At 44.8% G+C, this 23,929-nt stretch overlaps 1 protein-coding gene across 7 annotated transcripts in view; it reads left to right on the plus strand.

Annotated features, from left to right (window-relative positions):
* The window catches only part of OTOA (otoancorin), a 113,602-nt gene that overhangs the window by 37,501 nt on the left and 52,172 nt on the right, over positions 1-23,929 (plus strand). For 3 of the 7 annotated variants that reach the window (XM_067013969.1, XM_067013972.1, XM_067013971.1), the window contains 12 exons: positions 1,378-1,436; positions 1,612-1,729; positions 3,926-3,999; positions 6,079-6,214; positions 7,220-7,410; positions 8,991-9,084; positions 11,622-11,751; positions 14,835-15,022; positions 16,608-16,763; positions 22,048-22,190; positions 22,412-22,548; positions 23,442-23,539. In XM_067013969.1, the coding sequence (XP_066870070.1) occupies positions 1,378-1,436; positions 1,612-1,729; positions 3,926-3,999; positions 6,079-6,214; positions 7,220-7,410; positions 8,991-9,084; positions 11,622-11,751; positions 14,835-15,022; positions 16,608-16,763; positions 22,048-22,190; positions 22,412-22,548; positions 23,442-23,539 (1,524 nt within the window). Of the gene's footprint in view, positions 1-1,377; positions 1,437-1,611; positions 1,730-3,925; positions 4,000-6,078; positions 6,215-7,219; positions 7,411-8,990; positions 9,085-11,621; positions 11,752-14,834; positions 15,023-16,607; positions 16,764-20,339; positions 20,434-22,047; positions 22,191-22,411; positions 22,549-23,441; positions 23,540-23,929 lie in introns of those variants that run through there. The other 4 variants (XM_067013973.1, XM_067013970.1, XM_067013975.1 and 1 more) reach the window with 4 other exon arrangements.

The following is a 23,929-nucleotide window of genomic DNA, read 5'->3' on the forward strand; positions in this document are numbered from 1 at the left end:
AGAAGACAGACTTGAGACACACAGAGGAGAAGGCCACGTGAAGACGGAATCAGAGACTGGAGGTGTGTAGCCACAAGCCAAGCAGAAGCCACCAGAAGCTGGAAGAGGTGGGGGAAGATTCTCCCCAAGCGCCTTCAGAAGAAACCTAGTCTGCCAACACTTTGATTTTGGACCTCTGGCCTCCAGAGAATAAATTTCTATTGTTTTAGGCCACCAGGTTTGTGGTAATCTGTTATGGCCTTTCTAGGTGTCGAATACTGTCCAGAATGGTGGCTTTGGGCAGCTGGCTTTATAGGGGTGGTTCAGGGCTCCCAAGGTGTGTGTCCTGAGAGAGAGCTGGGAGAAGCTGTCATCTTTGGCGACCTTGGAAGTCAAATAGCATCACTTGTGCTGTGCTCTGTCTGTTGAGGCTGTCGCAAAGCCCCCCACCATGCTACCCACCTCCAGCTACAAGCCGACTCCATCTCTTGATTGGGGGGGGGGTGGCTCCAGAAGCTTCTAGAAGAGCATATTAGGCAGAAAATATGTGATCACTTTGGAAAATATGTCCTGCCACGGATGCTTTCAAAATATTTTTGTCTCAGCAACTGAGCTGATGGAGGTGCCATTTCCTGAGATGGCGGAGATGGTGGAGATGGTGGGGGGGGCCCTGGAACTTGATCCTATGCCTGGGGAAGTCTCTGGGGCCACACACAGAGTGCCTGGAACTTACCTTCCTTTCTCCTGGGCTCAGCTGTCATGTCACCGATGCCTCCGCCTAATGCTAGCTCATAATTTATTCTGTTTAGGGAATTATGTTCAAAGTTTCAGAGTCTATAAAATAGATGAATGTCGTATTTGATCGTATATGCACGTTAGGTGTTCTGTAAAATTACATTCCTTGAAACAAATGACCCCCCCCCTGCCTACTAGGCCTTGCTCTCCTGGGGGCCCACCTGGGAGGGCTTGAAGGGGGTGCTGTTGGGAGGAGGACTTACTTTTCTGATGGAACTTTCTAGCCCATCCTGGTCTATTCATCCATCCGTTTTGTTTCCTGGGATGCCCTGTGTTCAGAAACAGCAGGTGGGCGGGAAAATAGGGGCCCTAGGGGGTCCTCAACTGGGCAGCGGCTTCTTAGAGCACATGAAGTAAACTTCCAGGCTTGCTGCCCTGGCTTTGCTCCTCATTCACCTCCTGGAGCACCGGGTCACCTGGGGTGTGAGAGCATGGACTCTGCAATTACCTGACACCAGCTCAAGTCCCAGCCCTGCCGCATAGCAATTGTGTGGTTCTGGGTAAGTAACAGTGCCTCCATTTTCCCATCTGTAAAATGGGAGCATAGGACTCGTCACGGTAGGTGAGTGCTCCTTCCCCATGGCAATCATTCTCTTCCCTCAGGCCTTGTTCCTGTTTGAGCTTCTGTCAAAGACAACCAGGAGGCCCGAGGAGCTCTTGAGGTAAGCCTGGGGCTGACGAGCCCTCTGGAGTCTCCCTCCTGAAGAGCCTATTTCCCAGGAGGGAGAGTTGGACAGTCCTTCCTGCAGCTGGTGTCAGATCAGATCTGCCTTTGCTTGCTCCTTCTTTCCTCTTCCCTACTCCCCTTTTCTCCTGGGTCCCTGTTTTGTTCTGTAGCGCAGGGCAGCTGGTCAAAGGTGTGATGTGCTCCCACATTGAGGCCATGAGCGTGGACTCCTTTCTGGCTCATTTCCAGTATTTTGAGAACAACTTCTCTCTGCTTTCACCGTATCAGGTACCCTCGAAGCACTTCCTTGTTTCTAAGTCTCTCTCCCTACCCGGTCGCTGGGTGGATTAACTGTGGCGTCTTAAGATACTTGTGCCAGGATCATACTGATGCAAGTGATGATATGGGGCCAAATACTGAGCCAGCTTTTCTCCAATTTCTTTTTTAAAAGCTCCACATACCTATGTCCCTACAGCCAGAATTTCAGTAGATTGGCTATTCTATACCCTGATTTGAACCCCAAAATTCAGTTGGAAGGGATACCGTTTTGCATGTTCACGATTATGCTTTCCTGGGCCTGCAGGTCATACCCTCATCTAACTTTCATACCCTTTCCAGAGGTAGCCTAGAATGGAAATAGTCCTCTAGAGAATTTAATTTTTCATTTAAAACTTCATTTTCCAAATAGTTAAGGAGGCTCTTTAACCCTTTGTGGAGACCAGAGGCAGTGACTGGCTTTCACTGTATCTAAGTAAGTAAAAGCGGGCCTTGGGGGCAGCTTTGGACTTGGAGTGCAAACGGTGGGCTATACAGAGTCTGAGAGGGTGAGCAGGTGGCCTGGTGCATTTCAAATGTGAATGAAAAGTTTCCAAACAATGACTTTTCTTCCGGAGAGCCAGGAAGGGAAAAGCCGGGTGTATAATCCTTTGAGATCATTAGAGGAACATGCAGGTTTTTAATGAAGCCTGTCATTCCCTTAGATTGTTCATTCTATCAGTGGTTCTCAAACTCGAGCTTGCATCAGCATTGCCTGGAAGGCTTGTCCACTGGGTATAACATTTCAGTTTTGGTGGATGAATAAGCTGTGGAGATGTACTGTACAACACAACACCTGCAGTTAACAATATGGTATCTGCATTTCACAACTCGCTAAGAGGGTTGCTCTCAAGTTATGTGCTCTGTCCACAAAAACCAAAACAAAGGGACAGGAGGACACTTTGGGAGCTGTTGGCCATGCCTATTACCTTGATTGTGGTGGTGGTATCACGGATGTTTGCATATGCCCAACTCATCAAAGTGTATGCATTAAATATGTGCAGTTCTTTGTATTATTGATTATACGTCAGTAAAACTGTTAAAAAACCAGAGATTGCAGAGCCCCACTTGCAGAGTTTCCCTGGGGTTTCTGGGGTGAAGCCTGATACTTTTCATTTCTAATGCTTCCCTGGTGAGAACCACTGAACTATATTAAAAGCCCTGCCCAGGTAGGGTGGGAAGCAGGTTATTTCTGAAACCTGAACCTTAGCATGGCTGTCTCCTTCCACTCATCAAACTGATGCAATGGATGGAGTTCAGGCCAGCTTTGAGGAAGACCTACATGTTCAAACAGGAAGAGTTGTCCCAATAAAGCTCCTTACCTGATTTTGCCCAGTTCTCAGAACCTTGAAATTCCGGTTAATTAGAAAATTCTCCTTTGTTGTTTATCTTTTTGCTGAAAGCACATTATTATAAAACAAAACAATAGGGAGAAAGTAAAGTTTCTCCTAGAGCATGGTTTTCAACAGGGGACCATTTGGCCATATCTGGAGACACCTTTGGTTGTCACACCTGGGGGCGATGCTACTGGCACCTAGCAAGTAGAGGCCAGGGATGCTACTTAACATCCCGTAATGCAGAGGACTGCTCCTGCAATGTAGAATTATCCTGTCCAAAATGTCAGTAGTGCTGAGGCAGAGAATCCCTGCTCCAGAAGTAACTACAGAGAAAGTTTGCTATTGACTTGCAGAATTTTTGGTATATATAGAACATATCTACATGTAATGTAAGAAACACAAATGAGCTCATACCATACACAATGTTCTGTTTAAATATATATAACGTGCGCGTGCACACACACACGCCCACACATAAATCTACCGTATGGAAACAAAGCAGTTGCATAGTATTCCATTGTATGGCTATACCATAATTTACTTAACCAGTCCCCTACTGATGTATACTAAGGTTACATCTCACTTGCTTGCAGTTATAAATAAAACTGTGGTGAGCATTCTCAGACTTAAATTTTTGTGTGCATCTTGTTATTGCCTCAGTTTTCTCATCCATAGATTGGGTGCAGTAGTGTTACCTACACTGTAGGGTGTTCTGTTTAATAAGTGAACGTATGTAAAGCCCTTAGAACAGTGCCTGATGCACCGAAAGCACAATCTGTGTTTGCCCTTGTTATTATTGGACTAAATTCCTGGAACTGCTTTAATCTTTTAGATTAATTGTTTGGCGTGGAAATACTGGGAAGTTTCCAGGTCCTCTATGCCACCCTTCCTCTTGGCTACACTCCCGTAAGTGAACATCAGTCTCCCTTTTTGGCTCAGCACTAAGATCGGCAGGTGTCACCAAAGCCAAAGTGATTCTCTCTCCCTGGGTGTTGGTGAGAGAACAGGGGCAAGTGGACAGTGCCTTCAACAGTTAAGTCCTTGAGAATCAGGATTTAAATTCTGAGCCTCATGTTGATATTTTAGACAGACTCTCTTGCTTTTTCTTGTTATCTAAAAACCAAAGCCAAAGCAACCTGAGCCTGAATGAGTGAGTGCCAGTGAAGCAGGTCACATCTGGGCTGGCCTCACAGCTGTGTCCAGGCTCCAGGGGAATCAGGGCTGATGGGGGCAGTGGGGACTTCTCCTGATATGTGTGGGTGTTCAGGCATGGGGGGCAGCCCTGCTTTTAAAATATGGTCTGGACACTGTTTCTCTCTTTTTCCCTTTATTTCCCTCTCCCTTCTCTTGCTGCCATTGTCTTCATTGAATTAAAAATATTTATTGAGTGCTTACTACATACTAAGCTCTCAGAGATAAGTAAATTTTCCCCTTATAAGATCTTACAGTCTCATGGAGGAAAAACAGACAAGCATGAAGCCAATTGTAATATCAAGTTGATATTTGGTTGAAAGTGACAGAACCTTGACTCAAACTGGCTTAGGCAATAAAAGGTAATTTTGGATTCAGGAAAGTCCAGGGATGGACTTCAGGCATGGCTGGATCCAGGGGCTCAAATGAGAAGGGGAGAAAGGTCAGGGAGGGCTTGTGTGACGCCTTGGGGTGTTTTACTTGTATTCTGGGAGAGATCATCACCACTGTCCATATAAAGGGTGGAGTGCAGGGGGCCTGGCTGGAAGGAGAGAGACAGTGGAAGCTTATTTCTGTAAACTTGACCTTGGCATGGCTGTCTTCTTCCACACATCCATGTCTCAGCTCAAATAGTACTGCCTTCAAAGGGGCTTCTCCTGGCTCTTCCCATATCATTCTCCATACAGAGCCATTTAATTTTCTTCCTTACATTCAGCACTAGCTGAAATGATCTGTTTTATTAACTGGTTTATGTGTTTCTTCCTCCTACAGCATTCCAAGGGTAGGGACCTTCCCCTCATGTCTTGTTCTTGGTTGTAGCTGGTACCCAGCACAGTGGTTGGCATGCAACAGATGCTCTGTATATATCTGCCGAATGAATGAATGAAGAAATCAATAAGATGGTGAAACTGGGACTGGGGAGGCGAGAACAAATTTGAGTAATATTAAGATGCTAGCAAGGACAGATTTGGGGATAAAGAGACAAAGGATTCTGGGATGGCAGAGAGGAGGCAGCACATGTTTGGGGGAGGAGGTTGAATTTGCTTTGGGAACAGTCAGATGGCCATGATGCCACATGGGTCCAGAGCAGTCTTTCTCAACTTTTATTTCATTATTGCCTCCCAAAGGAGAAAAACTCAGTTTCTCCCTAAAGAGAGAAATTACAAGGAGTAAGATTTTGTTGAGTAGGGTTGAGCTTTGGCGGATCACAAATCATTGTAATAACTAAGATTCCCTGCCCCCATCCCTCCCTCTCCCTGAACCAGTTTCTCCCCATGGGGGTGATATTGCTCCTGTTGAGAATATACGATCAAGAGCTTGGACTGGGGTTGACAGAACTGGGAGTCATTTCGCTTACTTTCTCTACTCTCTCCTACTCGTCTTTTCCCCTCTACTTTCTGTTTTATTCTCTCTTCTCTTTGTCTCTTTTATTCTTCTACTTTTTCATTTCCTTTCTCCTCATCTCCCTTCAACCAGTCCACCAGCCAACCTCTGTTTATGGAGATCCTATTCTCTGATCAGTGCTGCTGGGTCCTGGAAGAAGAGCATGATGGGAAGCTTGTTTCCCACCTGTAGGAGAAGAGCATTACGCGAAGTTTGTTTCCCACCTACAAATTAGGAAAATGATGGGTGGGAGGCTTGCTACCTGCCCAAAGGAGACAGAACATCTCTGGGGAGAACCAGCATTTAAGGAACACCCCTGTGATAAGCTCTTGGGCCTACAGACCGTGATTTCAGGGGCAAATACAGAGCAGCCACTGTTTTCCTTCCCTCATTCTCTCCATCTCTCTCCAGGGCTCGCTACCTGGCTTCTGTCCCAGCCTCCCAGTGTGTGCCCTTTCTCATCAGCCTGGGGAAGAGTCAGTTGGACTCCTTGGTTTTAGATTCCCACAAAAAGAATTCAGTCCTCAAGAAAGTACAGCAGTGCCTGGTAAGGAAACTCTTCCTGGGTGACACTTTCACTGGTGTCCCTTTCCCCTCCAGGTATCTGTGGCCATCCTGGGGAGCCCTCAGGAGATCTGGCTGGGCTCTCAAGTCTGATGTGATGGCCAGAAGTCTGACCTGTGGGTCTTAAAACTGGCTCTGAAACCACTGGGTGGAACACTCTTGGCTACTGGTTCTGGAGACTGCCATTCCGGGGCCTGAATGTTGGGAGGCCGCTCGGGAGGACTGGAAGGAACACAGTACACAGAGTGTGGGTTCTAGACACATCTCTGCCAGTGCTTGGTTATGTGGCTTTGGACAGGTCACTTCCCCTTCCCGAGCCTCAGTCTCCTCATCTGTAAAATGGGTGCTATAGCACTTTATTCATGGAGTATTGAGGACATGAAATAGGTAATATATTGTTTAATGCAAAGGCCCAAAGGGCAGAGGTGACAGTTTCTTTATCTTGAAAAAGTGGATGATATTAGTACTTACCTCTTTTTTTTTTTTTTTTTTAGTACTTACCTCTTAAGGTTACTTTGAAGATGAATGGATTAAGGCATGGAAACACTTAGAACAGTGCCTGGCACATAGTAAGCACTCGATAAATGTTAGCTATTTTTGTCATTTTGAGAAAGAGCTCTGGAGGCTTTCGAGGGCCGTCCAAACTTTGAAGTGCTGTTTTGATTATTGTGGTACTGTCATTATAATGGTTCCTGAACTCTGAGGTATCCTCCGAGCAATCACAGTGAGGCTGACCACAGCCTCACTGAGTGAATGCTCACGATGTACAAGTCTTCCACCCACACCCGCCCCCCGTGGGGTCCCCCAGACTTCTGAGGCCGGCACCCCTGGGGTAAAATTAGGCCCCATGCCTTCTCTACAAGTCCATGGCAGGGTAGACGATTCAGATCCTGGAACCTTTACGAGGTTTGGGGTCAGGCAGTGTTTTACGGGATCACGATCTTGAACCCCACTGGACCTTTCCACCCGCTCTGCTTGTTGGTTTCAGAATGGCTCTGTTGCTGATGAGTACACCGTGGACATCCTGGGAAACTTGCTCTGTCACTTGCCAGCGGCCGTCATCCACCGTGGGGTGTCCCCCAGGGCCTGGGCCACTGCCCTGCACAGCCTCAGAGACTGCCTGGACCTCAGCCCCCAGCAGAAGGTGGCGGTGAGGCTCAGGCTCTTGGAACAGCACGGGTGAGGAGGGCCCGGCTCGGCTCCAGGGCTGGGGTAGGGGTGCTGGCGAAGGGGCACCCAGCCCTGGCTCTCCTGCCTCAGAGCAATCTCTCACTTAGGACGAGGTTAGACCCTTAGATTTATTCTGGAAACATGACCTTTTTTCTTTTGGCCTCAGATTCCCTGTAAAGTGAGAATGCTAGCGGTTCTGCAGGCCTCCTGTGCTTGTCACCAATACATCCTGGCTTGTGGAAAGGGAAAGAGTTTCAAAAAGATGGCACTTTACAAATGCATGGAGGTGTTAGTATTATCTTTTTTTTTGTGAAACAACACCACCAGTAATAATAATGCAAATAATCGAGGCTCTGGGTGAGTGAGAACTCCCTGGGGGAAAACAGAGCTGTTCTTTCCCATGCAGAGTTTTCTGAAGTTAGGTCAGATATTTGAGTAGGGCCTAGATATCAGTCAACGGTTAGACAGCAAATGTTTTTGGAGTAATTACTGTGTCCCAGACGCTTACTGTTATATAGAGTTTAAGAGCTGGGACTTGGGAGCTTGACTCCTTGGGTTAAAGTTTTCTACTGTCTACTGTCTGTGTGATCTGGGAAAAGATACTCAGTCTTTTGCATTTTATTTTTGCATCTGTAGGATGGGGACAGTGAGAGTCCCTATAGGGCTGTTGTGATGATTAGCTGAGTTAATGCATTAAGCGTTAAAGCACTTACAACAGTGCCTGGCATGTAGTACTGAGTATGTGACAGCAGCGTTATGACTAGGAATGAAGATACAGTGGTTATTATTAAGTGTGGCTCCTGCCCTCATGGAACTTACAGTCTATTGGGATAATATCGTTAATCAAAGAGTTAAGGGGAGGCTTTTTGGCCGGGGGTGGTTTGCCTGGGTCCTAGGAGAAGGGTTATCATTGCTAATTGGGCAGACCTCCTTTAGAGATATCCTAGTGTGAGGCCCTTCCCTGTAGACATTTGAGGTCTCCATAAGAACAACAGTGGATCCTGGGTCAGTGCTGTTATTATTCTGCCAGGCTCGAGAGGAAATTTCATCTTGCTCTAGGAGGAGACCATTATGGTAATTTAAAAGGAGCAAATATATCTTTACTGTTCTGTTGAGAAAAGGGAGGAAGGAAACACTCTGATGCAAATGACAGAAATTCAGTAGCTCAATTTCACAATAAAACATGGGAGTTTACTGAGTTCGGAAACGGATGGGACTTCAGGCATGGCTGGATCCAGGGACTCAAATGATGTCATCAGGAATATATTCCTCCCACCTCTCAGCTCTGTATTCTTGGTTGTGGCCTTTATTTTCTCCATTTGGTGAGAGGAATGGCCTCCAATATCCTTTTTACTGCTAGAGATGCCAGAAGAAAGAGAGAGCTTCTCTAGTAGTTCCATCACAATTGCCAGGGATGACTCTGATTGGTCTGCTTGCATCACATGTCTATTTTCTTGGTTAAGGACGTGGGACCAAGTGATTGACAGCCTCTCCAGGTATAAAGATAATCTTTTCCTAAAAGAAAAAGATGCTGGGGGACAAGGACAAGCTCGTGATGTTTCCATTTACTGCTTATTATCTCTCCTTAGACTCCCCCAGAACTGGACAGCTGAGACTACAAAGGATTTGGGACCCTTTCTAGTACTTTTCTCAGGAGAGGAATTAAGTTCTGTTGCCACAAAGGTACTTCTGTGTTCTATCTTTAGAAGGTTGAGGGAGTTTGAAGGGGAGAGAAAGTGTGGTTAGTTATATTCCCTTGGGTTTGCCACCAGTTTGTTTTTCTGCAAACTTCCTGCCTGCCTCAAAGAGCTCAGGTGTTTCCAGCTCCACTCCAGGATGCCCAAGGTTCAGGGAAAGGGAGTGAGGCAGCCACTAAATGAGCTCAGGGTCTTTCACTTGGCTTCCAGGCAGATGTGCACAGGCTGGGATCTGTCATTTAGCTGCCACTCTGCTATCTGTGTGCTTCCCACATGCATGCCTGTTCGAGGGCTTATACCCACCAGCGCCATATGCACACGCATTATTGATCAGGATGGTGCTTGCTGGGGTGGCTGTGTCAATTTCCTAAGACAGGACAGGGAAGTTTGATGCATCAAGTGACTCTTCCTTTCATTAATGATTCCTCTGCAGCATGCAATGCTGTTTGATAGCATTTTACCCACAGTAGAACTGCTTTCACAACTGGAATCAATCCTCTCAAACCCTGCTGCTGCTTTATCAACTAAGTTATGATTATGTAATATTCTAAATTATTTGTTCTCATTTCAACAATCTTCACCAGGAGTAGTTCCATCCCAGGAAACCACTTTCTTTGCTCATCCATAAGAAGCAACTCCTTACCCATTAAAGTTTATGAGATTGCAGAAATTCAGTCACATCTTTAGGCTTCACTTCTGTTTCTAGTTCTCTTGCTATTTCCACCACATCTGCAGTTACTTCCTCCACTGATGTCTTGAACCCCTCAAAGTCATCCATGGGGGTTGAAATCAACTTCTTCCAAACTTCTGTTAATATTGATGTTTTGACCTCTTCCCATGAATCACAGATGTTCTTAACGGCATCTAGAATGGTTAATCCTTCCCAAGAGGTTTTCAATTCACTTTGCCCAGATCCATCAGAGGAATCATTATGTATGGCAGCTATAGTCTTAAGAAATGTATTTCTTAAATAATAAGACTTGAAAGTGAAAATTATTCCTTGATCCATGGGCTACAGAATGGATGTTGCGTTAGAAGGCGTGAAAACAACATCAGTCTCATTGGACATCTCCATCAGAGCTCTTGGGTGACCAGGTGCATTGCCAATGAGCAGTAATATTTTGAAAAGAATCTTTTTTTTCTGAGCAGTAGGTCTCAATAGTGGGCTTAAAATATTCAGTAAACCATGTTGTAAACAGATGTGCTATCATCCAGGCTTTACTGTTCCAGTTATAGAGCACAGGCAGAGTAGATTTAGCATAATTTTTAAAGACCCTAGGATTTTTGGAATGGTAAATGAGCATTGGCTTCAACTTAAAGTCACCAACTGAATTAGCCCCTAATGAGAGAATCAACCAGTCCTTTGAAGCTTTGAAGCCAGGCATTGACTTCTTCTTCTTCTCTCTAGCTATGAAAGTCCTAGATGGTATCTTTTTCCAATATAAGGCTGTTTAGTGTAGGCATCTTTGTTAATTATCTGAGTTATATCTTCTGGATAACTTGCTGCAGCTTCTACGTCAGCACTTGCTGCTTCATCTTGAACTTTCATGTTATAGAGATGGCTTCTTTTCTTAAGCCTCACGAAACAACTTCTGCTAGCTTCAGACTTTTTTCCTGCAGCTTTCTCATCTCTCTCAGCCTTCATAGAATTGCAAAGAGTTGGGTTTTGCTCTGGATTAGGCTTTGGCTTAAGGTTGTGATTGGTTTGATCTTCCATCCAGACCACTAAAACTTTCTCCATATCATCAATAAGGCTGTTTTGCTTTCTTATCATTTGTGTGTTCACTGGAGTAGCACTTTTAATTTCCTTCAGAAACTTTTCATTTGCATGCAGAGTTTGGCTAACTGTTTGGTGCAAGAGGCCTAGCTTTCAGCTTGTCTCAGCTTTTGACAAGCTTTCCTCACTAAGCCTAATCATTTTCATTTTAAGTGGGAGCCTTGTGACTCTTCCTTTCACTTGAACACTTAAAGGCTATTGTAGGGTTATTAATTGACCTAATTTTAATATAGCTGTGTCTCGGAATAGTGAGCCATGAGGAGAGGGAGAGAGATGGGAACAGCCTATTGGTAGAGCAGTCAGAACACACACTACATTTATTGATCAAGTTCACTGTCTTATATGGACAAGGTTTGTGGTGCTCCAATCACAATAGTAATGTCAAGGATCAAGGCTCACAGGTCACAGATCACCATAACAAATATAGCCATAATGAAAAAGTTTGAAATATTGTGAGAATTACCAAAATGTGACACAGAGACATGAAATGAGCAAATGTTGTTGGCAAAATGGTACCGATAGATTTGCTTACCATACAGAGTCGCCGCAAACCTTCACTATTTAAAAAATGCAGTATCTGCAAGTGCAGTAAAGTGAAGTGCAATGCAATGACGTATGCCTGTATAAAGAAAAAAAAGCAATGGAGGCAGTGAAGCAGTGTTCCAGTTTACACTCTGATTTAAGTCTGTGTTTCATGAGCTTTAATTATTATTCATTCCTCCTCTCATCTTCGCTGCCCTGTACAGTTTCCTGACATCCTTCAACAGACAGCTTCCAAGATGGCTGGGACTTTGCCCCCCAAAGAATTCCTCCAGGCTGTCTTTGAATCTGTTCGGAACAGCAGTGAGGAGAGCCCCAGCTCTGACCGCAGCCCTGGTGAGTGTTTCTGGGAGTATCTGAGCCCGTGTCATGGCAGCAGTGTTTTGGCTAAGTCCCTGGCTTCAAGAGGACTCCTTGTCCAGGGGACTGGATGCAATGTTTGCAAAGTAGTAGAGTAGCAAAAATCCACAGGGCATAGAATTACATCTTTTTAAAAAAAAAAATAAATTTATTTATTCTTTTTCTTTTTCTTTTTTGGCTGTGTTGGGCCTTCATTGCTGCGCATGGGCTTTCTCTAGTTGAGGCAAGCAGGGGCTACTCTTCTTGTGGTGCGCGGGCTTCTCGTTGTCGTGGTTTCTCTTGCTGCAGAGCACGGGCTCTAGAGCGCAGGCTCAGTAGTTGTGGCGCACGGGGCTTAGTTGCTCCCGGACATGCGGGATCTTCCGGGGCCAGGGATCAAACCCATGTGCCCTGCATTGGCAGGCGGATTCTTAACCACTGAGCCACCAGGGAAGCCAGAATTACATCTTTGTAAAGTGATTTGGAATCACATCTTGCACTCCTTACCCAGGCCAATAGGTTTAATGGGTGAACATGTGCAACAAACATTTCAAAACAATTGATTTAAGGACCAAAATGGCTGTGTGGCTATAAATCGCCGTGCTGGGGCCAGGCTGACTGGATTTGGATCCCAGGGCTGCCACTTATGGGCTGTGTGACTTTGCGTAAGCTCTTTAACCTCTCTGTGCCTTGGGTTTTATCCTCCGTAAAATGGGGATAATGAAAATCCCTACCTCATTAGATTATCGTGAAGGTTGGTGGGTTTTAAACCTATAAACATGTACACAACAGTGCCTGGCACGTAGGAAATGCTCAGTAAGTATTAGATATGATTACAAGTATTATTGTGCACCTACTGAGTGCAGACTTGTGCCAGGCAGGAGGGGACAAAGTTAACCAGACCCCAGAATAATTGTAATAATAAAAGTAATCTGTGCTTACTTTCTTTCCTGCAACAAATAATTTTTGAGCACTGACTGTGTGAACAAAACAAAAACCCCTGCCCTCATGGAGCTTACTTTCAGATGGGGTTGGGGGTAGCCAGACAATAAATTACAGACATAAGTAAAGTACGTAGTATGTTGTGTGATGAGTATCAAGAAGGAAAATGAAGCAAAGGACAGGAGTCAGGGAGTGTGGGATGTGGAGCTGTAATTTGAAAGGAGAACACAGTTAAGGAAGGGCTCCCTAAGGTGATGTTTGAGGAAAGACCCAAGGCAGTGTGGGAGTGGGCCCAGTGGGTACCTGGAGTTAGAGTCTTCTGGCAGAAGGAGTGTGACAGGAGTGGGGGAGGAAGGAGGAAGGAGGGGCAGTGTGGCTGGAGTGGGGTCTTACCTCCTTGTAAAGGGGACCCGAAGGTGGGGTTTCATGGCGGCATCGAGCACGGAAATGTCATGATCGGACTGATGTTCACCTTGGGCCGTCGCCTCTCCGTGCATTGTCTCGTCCTCACCTCTGTCTATGGGGTGGGCAGTATGCTTTCTCCCATTGAACAAAGGAGAGTGAGGTTCAGCAGGATTAAGAGATTTGGCCAAAGTCTCAGAGTTAGTCAATGGCAGCTCTTGGAATTGAACCCAAAGCAGGTGATCTCCACCACCAGCCCATACGGTCCTCGCTGCCTAGCAGTGCGGTTGTCATATTGCTGTGCTCCTACCCTCTGCCTGTGGCTACGTGAAAGTAAGACTTTCCGTCCCTGGGGGAGGATGCGCTTAGCTCCAGTGCTTAATTGGAATTTTCTTTAGTTGGTTCTGGGTATTAATTACTGCTGTGCTTATAGTCATTAATGGATTAGCAGAATTACTACTTGGTTTCATTTTAGTTAATTTGTGTGTGTGTTGATTCATTCAATGAATATTTCCTGAATACCTACTATGTGTGAGGCCCTATTCTAAGCCCCAGGAATACAGAGTGATAAGACCAAGTCCCTGCTGTACTTTTAAACCATTCTGTTCTCGAATTCTGTCCTTTCACTGAATCCTGCTTTCATTGGAAAGTGGGGCAAAGGAGGTCTAGGAGAGATGGGTCTTTTGTCTCCTCCAAGTGGGTTGCGATAAAGATGTTTGAGGACCAGACGTGTACCTTTGACCTGGTCCAGTTTTGCCTCTTGATTAGAGTCCAGTGAATTTCCATTTAAGATGCAGTGAAAGGGGCGTGGCCACAAGGCTTGGGAAATCCCCAGCCCCGGGTGGCCCCGGTGAGTCTGTCAGCATCAGGGGTCGTCAGCTCCTAAGATAAGAAACCCGGGATTGCTCTTAAGGCAAAGGTTTTCTCTCAGGTTGGGCGCATCTGGGCCAGCAAAGACAATATCTCGTTTGCGTGTTGCTGAGAAAGTGGTTTGACTAGGTGTGGTTCAGCTTACTCAGGACGGATATGGATGGGTTTCTCCTGTTGCCAAGGAAATGTAACAGACCCATTTCTCCTCTGTCCTGGGATGGGAAGGCCATAGCCTCCACCAAGATTTTTATGGAGAGCAAATCATCTTCCCTTTCCACACTTAGATAGGAGCGCCCCTTCCTTATAATTCTCGAAGCCTTAACTCTGGGTTGCAAACTCAAATGCATGGGGTGGCTATGGCAGGTAGCCCATAGAATAAAAATGGCTAACACGTACTGAGTACTTACTGTATACCTGGCACTGTTCGAAGTGCTTTATAAATAATAACACATTTAGTCCTCGCAAAAATTCTATGAGGTATTTTTATATTCATTTTATAGACTAGGAATCTGAGGCACAGAGGGGTTAAATAGCTTTGAATTTGACTCTAAAGCCAGAGCTGTTCACCACCACCTCCTATTGCCCTCAAGGCAATTAGCAGTCCAGTCATAATGATGCAAAGCCCCTACTGTGTGTGTGCTTGTGGCTTTGCAAAAAGCTGGCATTTCCATGATATCGTTAGGAAGAAATGGCACAGGTGGGATTCAAACTGGTCCCTGAGTCCCTGAGCTCAGTTTCTACCCTGCACTATTTCTCATGGATAAATCCAACTGGAGAACAACACTACTGATGTCCATAAAGAAACAGACTCACATTTCCTGAAGTTCTCTTTCCTCTGTTCCTTCCCCATGTCGCCCGTTCCTCAGATTGCCGTGGAGTCTCGGCTCCTTCCTCCAATGACATCATCAAGCTGGCCGAAGCCAACGCCTGCTGGGCCCCGGAGGGCCTGCTCTGCCTGGGGGAGGATGCGTTCCTCAGGAGCGTGGAGCTGCTGGGGGCCGTCAGGAGCTTCAGCCCAGCTCAGCTGAGGACCCTGAAGGAGAAGGCAGTACAGGTGAAGCCCATCTCAGGGAGGAAGCACTCACAGAGGGAAACCCAGCACAGGGTCCCAGCCCTGCTGTGCACAGACCCCTCTCTTTCACTTTCACTTGGGTCATCTTGTTGAAATCTCACCGCGTCAGTTCAGAGCCATAGTTGTGACCGCAGCGGAGAGATTTCTAGCTCCTCCCTCTTAGGGCTCTGGCCGGGAATGAGATGTGTCTTGGCATCTAAGATACGCTCAGTAAATCAAATTCCGCGGATGCTCTGGTGCCTCTGAGGTGGTTTCCAGGAATTGTGCCTTTTCTTTCTCCGCTCGGAGAACCCCACTGCTGCTTGCAGGAGGTTTTCGCAGAATCTGTTGCAAATTCACCTGAAAACAGAGCAGAAAGGAATAAAATGAGGACTAGAAGTAATTTGCCATCTTTATAAAGATCACTTTGAGTGGCTTGTTTCAGCTATTAGGATGGTTGTGGACTATATAGTTACCCTCGTGGGGTTAAGACATTAAATTCCTTAAAATGATAACTTTTTTATATGAGTAATCCAAGTTTATTGTAGAAAAGTCAGAAAATAATAAAGAAGAATATCAGTCATAATCTCTTACCCAGAGGTAAGCATTTGTTAATATTTTGGTATGTTCATATGAAGCTTCCCAAACTTCTGTGTATGTGTATAAAATATATTTATATATTTCATACATACATATATATGCTACAAAATATAGCATCACAGTCACATACTATTCAATAGCTTGCTGTCCACACCAACAGTGTATAGGGCATATTTTTATATATCAGAAATATAAATCTATATCAGTATTTTAAATAGCTATACAATTCTTCACTTTATGGCTGGTTTTTATTTATTTAACCATTTGGTAGACTTTTAGATTGTTTATTTTCTTAAGGCCTCAAGGTGCATATTTATACATATTTCTTTGGCCACTTGTCTTATTATGTCCTTAGGCTAAATTCCCAGAGATGGAATTTCTGAGTCAAAGAGTATAAATATTTTAAAACCTTTTGATGCATGTAGCCAGATTCCCCTCTAAAAAGCATGTACCGATTTACATTCTCAACACCAACAAATGAGGGTATCCTGTACCCTTTCTTAAGGCCTCAAGGTGCATATTTATACATATTTCTTTGGCCACTTGTCTTATTATGTCCTTAGGCTAAATTCCCAGAGATGGAATTTCTGAGTCAAAGAGTATAAATATTTTAAAACCTTTTGATGCATGTAGCCAGATTCCCCTCTAAAAAGCATGTACCGATTTACTTTCTCAACACCAACAAATGAGGGTATCCTGTACCCCATATCTTTCCAATTCTTTTTACTCCTTGTCCATAAGCTCAGCCAATTTAGTATTCTTTGATTGTTGTTAACATGCATTTCTTTCATTATGCCTGAGACTGAACTTTTCCCATATGTTGATTTCTTCTTTTGTGAATGTCCTGTTCATGTCTTTTGTCTATTAAAAACAATAATAGATGTAGTCATCATTTTCTTGGTTTACAAATTAAAGAAATTGACCCTGTGTCTGTTTCAAACACTGTCAGTAATGGTCAGTCTAACCTGGCTTTTCTTTTCACCTGAAGGTTTGGGACGCGCCTTCGTACTGGAGAGAGTACCATCTCGCCTCCCTGGGGCGCATTGTTCTGGCTCTTACTGAGGGCGAGCTGCAGCAGCTGGATCTCAGCTCCATCGACACTGTGGCTTCCCTCAGCCAGCAGACAGAGTGGACCCCGGGGCAGGTAAGTACCTGTTGCTGGATCTTTCAAATATTCTACTTCTGTCTTGATTTTGTGTATATTTTCCTTTACAGCCTAGAACATACTTACTAGTATTTATAATAGTAGCTTTAAAAACCTTTCCTGCTAATTCTGTCATAATTGTCATTTCTTTTCTTATTTTTTTTTTCTTTTTTTTTTTTTTTTGCGGTACGTGGGTCTCTCTCTGCTGTGGCCTCTCCCGTTGCGGAGCACAGGCTCCGGACGCGCAGGCTCAGCGGCCATGGCTCACGGGCCCAGCCGCTCCGTGGCATGTGGGATCTTCCCGGACCGGGGCACGAACCCGTGTCCCTTGCATCGGCAGGCGGACTCTCAACCGCTGCGCCACCAGGGAAGCCCCATAATTGTCATTTCTGAGACTCTTTCTGTTAGCTAATTTTTCCCGTAGTTATGGGTCATATTTTCTTATTTGCAAGTCTAGTAATTTTGACGGGCTGGTGGGCACTGTAAATTTTACATCTTTGAGCACCCACCCAATTTAGTGGTACTCCATTAAAGAGTATTGGGCTTTGTTCTGGCATACACTTAAATTACTTTTAGATCAGTATGATCATTTTGAGGCTTCCCTTTGAGCATTATAAGGGTGAGTCTAGACTGAGCTTTATTCTGTGGTTAATTTATCCCCATCACTGAGACATGATTCTTCTGAGGACTCTATCCAATGCTCTGTGTATTTCAAGAGCTCTTCTCTCTGGCTGGTGGGAATGTGAACTCTTTCCGGCTCCATGTGAGCTCAGAGAATTGTTCAGCCTACGGGCTTTCTGATGCCTTTTTTGATACTTATATGGAGTTTCATTCCTTGCATGTGATCAGCACTCAGCCAGACTTGAGAAGACCTCTTTGCAGATTTCGGGAGCTCTCTCTCTCTCTCCGTGCAGTTTCTTCCTCTCCAGTACTTTGCCCAGTAAATTATAGGATCCCTGGCCTATCTGAACTTGGATCTCTGTATCCTCAACTCAGCCTGACCACTGGGCTTTTTTGGGTTCCCTTTCCTTCTCCATAGCCTGGAAGCTGCCTCTGGGCAGAGAGCAAGGGCAATTGTGGGGCTCACCTGATTTGTTTTCCTTCTTCCAGGATTATAGGCCTGTGCTCCCTGTTGTCCAGTGTCTAAATACAGTTGTTTCATATACTTTGTTCACTTCATGGTGAGAGGGTGATTCCTGTGTCAGTTTGTTCTTCACAGGCTAAAGAAGAAGTTCTGTCCAGAATTTAATTGTTTCAATTGGGAGGGAAGTTAATCCACTGTATTGCTAGAAAGGGGAGTCTTAGCTGCTCTGTGTTCACTTCATTCTCAGGCAGCTCTCCCTCAGCTGGTGTTTTCAGCACTAGGCTTATGTATCATGTAATTAGCAACCCCAGAAAAAAGTGCCCCTTTCTCATTAATTTTTGAAACAGTCCCAGCATTGACTCCAATCATGCAATTGCCTGGCCCTAAACTGTCTGGTCAGGATTAGCATATGTGGATTGGACTGGCATGCACCAGGGGGTGGAATCCATCTCACCAGGACCATCTGAACTGAGGATGGGGAACGCGTGTGTCGTTTGCAAGGTGAGGGGGTTGGACCCCCGAGTCTGCAGTTCCTTCTACTCTGACATTCTACAATCCTGGGGTTGGTTTTGACTGGGTTGAGAAGTGCCACATCACACTTCCAATATTAAAATCATTCTATTTGCAGTCTGGGAGAGAACAGAAAAAGATATCCAACTTAGAAACTAGAGTATCTCTTTCCCTTTTTACCAATTTTCAATTCGCAGGGATGGCAGTGAGATTTATCAATATGTTTGAAGAGGATATGAAAACCAACATTTGCAAATATCATTGGCAGTCAGTTCCTCAACTTTAGCTCCCAATCAAACGCTTAAATGCATGTTTCTAGATTAATAGTCAGACCTGGAGGAACTACATTAACAGATAGTTCAGCTTAAAAACCAATATAAAGGAAAAAAAAACTATTATAGAAGCCAGAGGGATGACCAGAGAGATTGAAATCTTACAGCTGTTTACTTTTCAGTGGTTAAAATTGCCTAAAAGTGTTGGTATTAATTGTCTTGGAATCATTACAGATACAGTGCTCCAGTCACTCAAGGAAATATATTTTGGCTTATCACCTTGTAGGCTGAGCTTGCATTTCCCCGGTTCCAGTGGCAAGGACAATTTAATATCACATCTTCAAAGTAATTTTATTTGAATTGTGTTTTTGCACTTTCATTTTAAAGTGGGCGTGCCTGATGGTTGGGGGGCACAGATTGCTATGAGTCAATGAGTGAAACCTGATTATGAAGACTTAATAAGAAAAGTTCAAAAGCTAACTTGAATCTCCATCTTTCCTTCATCCCCAAACATCTTCACTGGCTCTGAAGTCAGACTGCCCAGGTTGTAATCCTAGAACCATTATCTACTAGCTGTGTAACCTTGGCATAGTTACGTAACCTCTCTGTGCCTCAGTTTCCTCATCTGTGAAATAGAGATAATATTAATATTTACTTCCTTGGGTTGTTGTGAGGATTAGATGAGATAGTATGTGTAAATGGTCAAAACAGTGTTGGCATACAGTAAGCACTCGATAAATATTAGCTATTATTATTTTGGATGCACATTGCCATTCAAAGACATTTAAATCTGAACATTGTGTTACTGAAATTCACTTACAGTACCTGTGAGCTTTGTAATCATTGAGGGGAAACTTCATGAAGACACTGACCTGTCCAATTTGCAGAGACGTGGGAAATCTCTCTGAAGCCGGTCCATCACATGACGGCCATAATCTGATGCCATTTCGAAGGAGTATATATCGCCTACAACTTCTATAGCTCACTCACTCAGATGTTCATTCATTCATTCAAAAAGTACTTATTATCCCAAAAGTACCCTAATATGGGCCAGGCGTTGTATCAGGTACTAGGGATGCAGGAGTGAACTAGCTGGATATGGTCTTTGTCTTTGGAGATTCTACTGGGGGATGCAGACAAAAAGTTGAGTGATCAAGGTGAAACATTTAATAAATTTTGATAAGTGATAAGCAGAAAATGGACAAGGTGCTCATGGAAATAGTGGGCAGAGAAGCTACTTGGGATGGGGGAATCCAGGAAGTCTTCTCTGAGCAGGTAGCATTTATTTTATTTTATTTTATTTATTTATTTATTTTTTTGTGGTACGCGGGCCTCTCACTGTCGTGGCCTCTCCCGCTGCGGGGCACAGGCTCCGGACGCGCAGGCTCAGCGGCCATGGCTCACGGGCCCAGCTGCTCCGCGGCATGTGGGATCTTCCCGGACCGGGGCACGAACCCGTATCCCCTGCATCGGCAGGCGGATTCTCAACCACTGCGCCACCAGGGAAGCCCTGAGCAGGTAGCATTTAAACAGACCTGCGGGATAGAAAGACAACAGCCACGTGAAAAGCGGAATCCCATTGCAGCGTTTCCAATCTTTGCCAATATTTTTCTTAACACTGGAGTGATCTATAGTGTGTGATGGGATGGACTGACATTAAAGGGAGGTGGGAAGATTCACTGTATCCCTTTGATCCTCACTTCCATTCAGGAGATGTTCATCCTTGGAGGTCTCCTCCCTATCTTTGCCTTGTGAGCTCTGGCCCTTTTGTAATCTTCTGCATCTCCCTCCATGAGACCTGAGGAGCCAGACAATTATACAGCTCATCTTCAAGAGATTAACTTGGGTCCTTCCTCAGGTCCAGCATATCTGGATCAAATTAATCAGGGTTAATCCAGTTACAAGTAACAGAAAACCCAACTCAAAGTGGCTTGAACAAGAATAGAATTGACTCCCATAACTGAGAAGGTCAAGGGTGGAATTAAGGTATGGCTGGATCCAGGGGCTTCAACACTACTGTCAGGAATCCATCTCTCACCAATTTTTGACCCTGCTTTCCTTTGTGTAGGCTTTGTTCAGAGGCAGTTTCTTTCTTTTCTTTTTTTTAAAAAAGATAAATTTATTTATTTATTTTATTTTTGGCTGCATTGGGTCTTCGTTGCTGCGTGTGGGCTTTCTCTAGTTGCAGTGAGCGGGGGCTGCTCTTCGTTGCGGTGCATGGGCTTCTCATTGTGGTGGCTTCTCTTCTTGTGGAGCACGGGCTCTAGGCGCACGGGCTTCAGTAGTTGCGGCACGTGGGCTCAGTAGTTGTGGCGCACAGGCTTAGTTGCTTCGTGGCATGTGGGATCTTCCCGGACCAGGGATTGAACCCGTGTCCCCTGCGTTGGCAGGCAGATCCTTAACCACTGCGCCACCAGGGAAGTCCCCAGAGGCAGATTTCTTTCCATGTGTTGAGTTCTAGCAGATTCAGGTGTTTGTCCTTCCAAGGTCCAGTCCACAGTAAAGAAAGCTCTTCTCTTCCTAATTGCTCCAACCAAAGTCCTGGCTGGTTTTGACTGGATCACATGCCTAATCTAGAACGAGTCACTGCAGCCAGGCTAAGAGACAAACTGACTGGCCAGGACTAGGCCATAGCATCACCTCTGGAACTCAGAATGCAGTTAGCTCTAGTTGAACCACATGAAGTGAGAGAGTAGGAGGTCTGGCTCTCCAGGGAAAGTCATGAATAATGAATGGTCACTATACTAAAATTACAGGGACCCTACACTACACATCAGCCCCTAAATCAAAGCTCATTGAAGAGATTCCTGTGTGGCTTTTTAATGCCAAAGGATTTAACGTACTACTCCCTGGAATTGAAGAGTGAGAGGCAAACCTATTTCAGGGTAGATTTCATGAAGGTAACATTTGACTTGAACTCCCAAATAAAAGGGTGGTCGGATTTTAACAGTTGGGAATGCAGGAAGGGCATTTCAATGGAGGCACTGACTTGAGTAAAGGTGCAAAGGCAGAAAATGACAAGGTTTTGTCAGAAAGTTGTGAAAACAGTTGCTGGAAAAGTCTGGATCCTGATGCAGAAGAACTTAAATGACCCAACTATGTGAAGGTCATGAGTGATGAAGGGAAGAAGCTAGCAGACACAGACACAGACACAAGGTATAGGTGTCTTTAATACTGGTGAAGGATACAAGAGCTTCGTGGCCTAAAGATGCTTCCATAGATCAGGGGACATACTCCGCAGGAGCAGCACCTTCAGGAGGTTAACCTGGGTGGGTCTCGGGGATGATTTGGAGTGGGGAGTATGTTCAGAGGAGTCGGGTGGGCGATCAGTCAGGAGGCTGGCTCCATTATCCCCTCAGACCTTGGGGTCTTGATCATCCCTGGATAGTTCATTTCCTATCCTCCCACATTTTTATAGGCTAAATCCATTCTGCAAGGGTTCCTGGAGGATTCAGGCTATAGTGTCCAGGATCTGAAGAGCTTCCACTTAGTAGGACTTGGTGCAACCCTGTGTGCCATGAACATCACCGAAATCTCACTTATAAAGATCTCAGAATTCAGGTAACCAAAACGCTAGTGTGCAAACTAGCAAATGATTGATTGGTTTGTTCATTCATTCATTCAGCAAGATGTTCTCTGCTTCCTCATGCTTTGCAACCTTTCTGGGCTAAAATAGGGAGTGAGATTAGCTGGATCATTTTTTGGTGCTGAAACCTTCAGCATATCTTTTTTTTTGGCCGGAGAGTCTCCCAGGCTCACACTACATCCTCCCTCATAACCAGGGTGGTGGTGGCCAGAATTGGGACCCTGCTCTGCAGCACCCACGTCTTGGCAGAGTTTAAGAGGAAGGCAGAAGTTGTGTTTGGGGGGCCCACCGAGTGGTCCAGCTCTGTCCTGCAGGAGCTTGGGACCATTGCAGGTAAGAGACACCTTGAGCATGCCTTTCTCTCCCTTTCCAACCTTAAATCTGGGGACAAAAACAAACAAAATAATGAAAGAATCAGGACAGAAATAAAGGTGCAGACGTAGAGCATGGACTTGAGGACATGGGGAGGGGGAAGGGTAAGCTGGGATGAAGTGAGAGAGCGGCATGGACATATACACACTACCAAATGTAAAATAGCTAGCTAGTGGGAAGCAGCCGCATAGCACAGGGAGATCAGCTCGGGGTTTTGTGACCACCTAGAGGGGTGGGGTAGGGAGGGTGAGAGGGAGACGCAAGAGGGAGGAGTTATGGGGATATATGTATATGTATAGCTGATTCACTTTGTTATACAGCAGAAACTAACACAACATTGTAAAGCAATTATACCCTAATAAAGATGTTTAAAAAAATAAAGGTTAAATAATACAGTGTTGAAAAAACAAAAAGAATTCCTTGACCACATGTAGTGACTATCTATAAAGTTATGGTAGAACCTAGATTTCATGACTTGAAGTTGCAGAGAGTGAGGTCTGCAAGTCTGCTTTTTAAACAAGCTCTCTTGGTACTTTTTGTTAGCTAAAGTGGTTTAGAATGTTATTTAATTGGCTCCAAAATAGATTTATACACAATTTGAAATTTGTGTAAAGTGAAGCTCCTTCTGGGCATACATCTCCTTGTAGGAGACCAATCAGGGCTAATGTGACCCACATTTTTTTTTTCCTGAGTTGATTAAGGAACCTGATTCCCCGGTGTGATTTTCAGGGACTTTTGTAAGGAAAGATGTTTGCCTAGAACACGCAGATCTGTACGTTATGCAGCACCATTAATAAAACAAATGGAGTTCTGATGGCTTGAACTAAACCCTCATGATTCCCTTTTCTCCCCAGCTGGATTAAGTAAGGAAGAGCTCCGAATGCTTGACAAGGATTTGATGCCCTATTTCCAGCCGTCAGCAATCAAATGCCTTCCTGATGAGATATTCAAAGTAGGTACTCAGTTCCTCAAGGAGAATGGGAGCTTGACCCTATTTCAAATCACACAGGGAGGCAGATGGTGAGCCTGGGATTCTAGGGACCTGCAACCAGCCTTCTGCTAATAGGGCCAGAGGAGAGCTGTGTGCCAACAGCGGATGGATCACAAGATAATTTTAGGTGTTTTTGTTTTTTAAGTATTTTTTTTCTTCAATTTAAATTTATCTTTTAATTGTATCTATTTTTACGGTTTCCTTCTCTTCGTAGCCACTGGTACTGATTTTCTATTTATGATGGTATGACAGGTGCATATTCCCTTATCCAAAACCCTTGGGGGCATATATATATTTCAGAATTTGGAATTTTCCAGATTTTAGGAAGATCACTCTGTGAATCTACAGTAT

The sequence above is a fragment of the Kogia breviceps genome, chromosome 14 (genome assembly GCF_026419965.1).
Source record: "Kogia breviceps isolate mKogBre1 chromosome 14, mKogBre1 haplotype 1, whole genome shotgun sequence".
In the NCBI taxonomy this organism is placed as follows: domain Eukaryota; kingdom Metazoa; phylum Chordata; class Mammalia; order Artiodactyla; family Physeteridae; genus Kogia; species Kogia breviceps.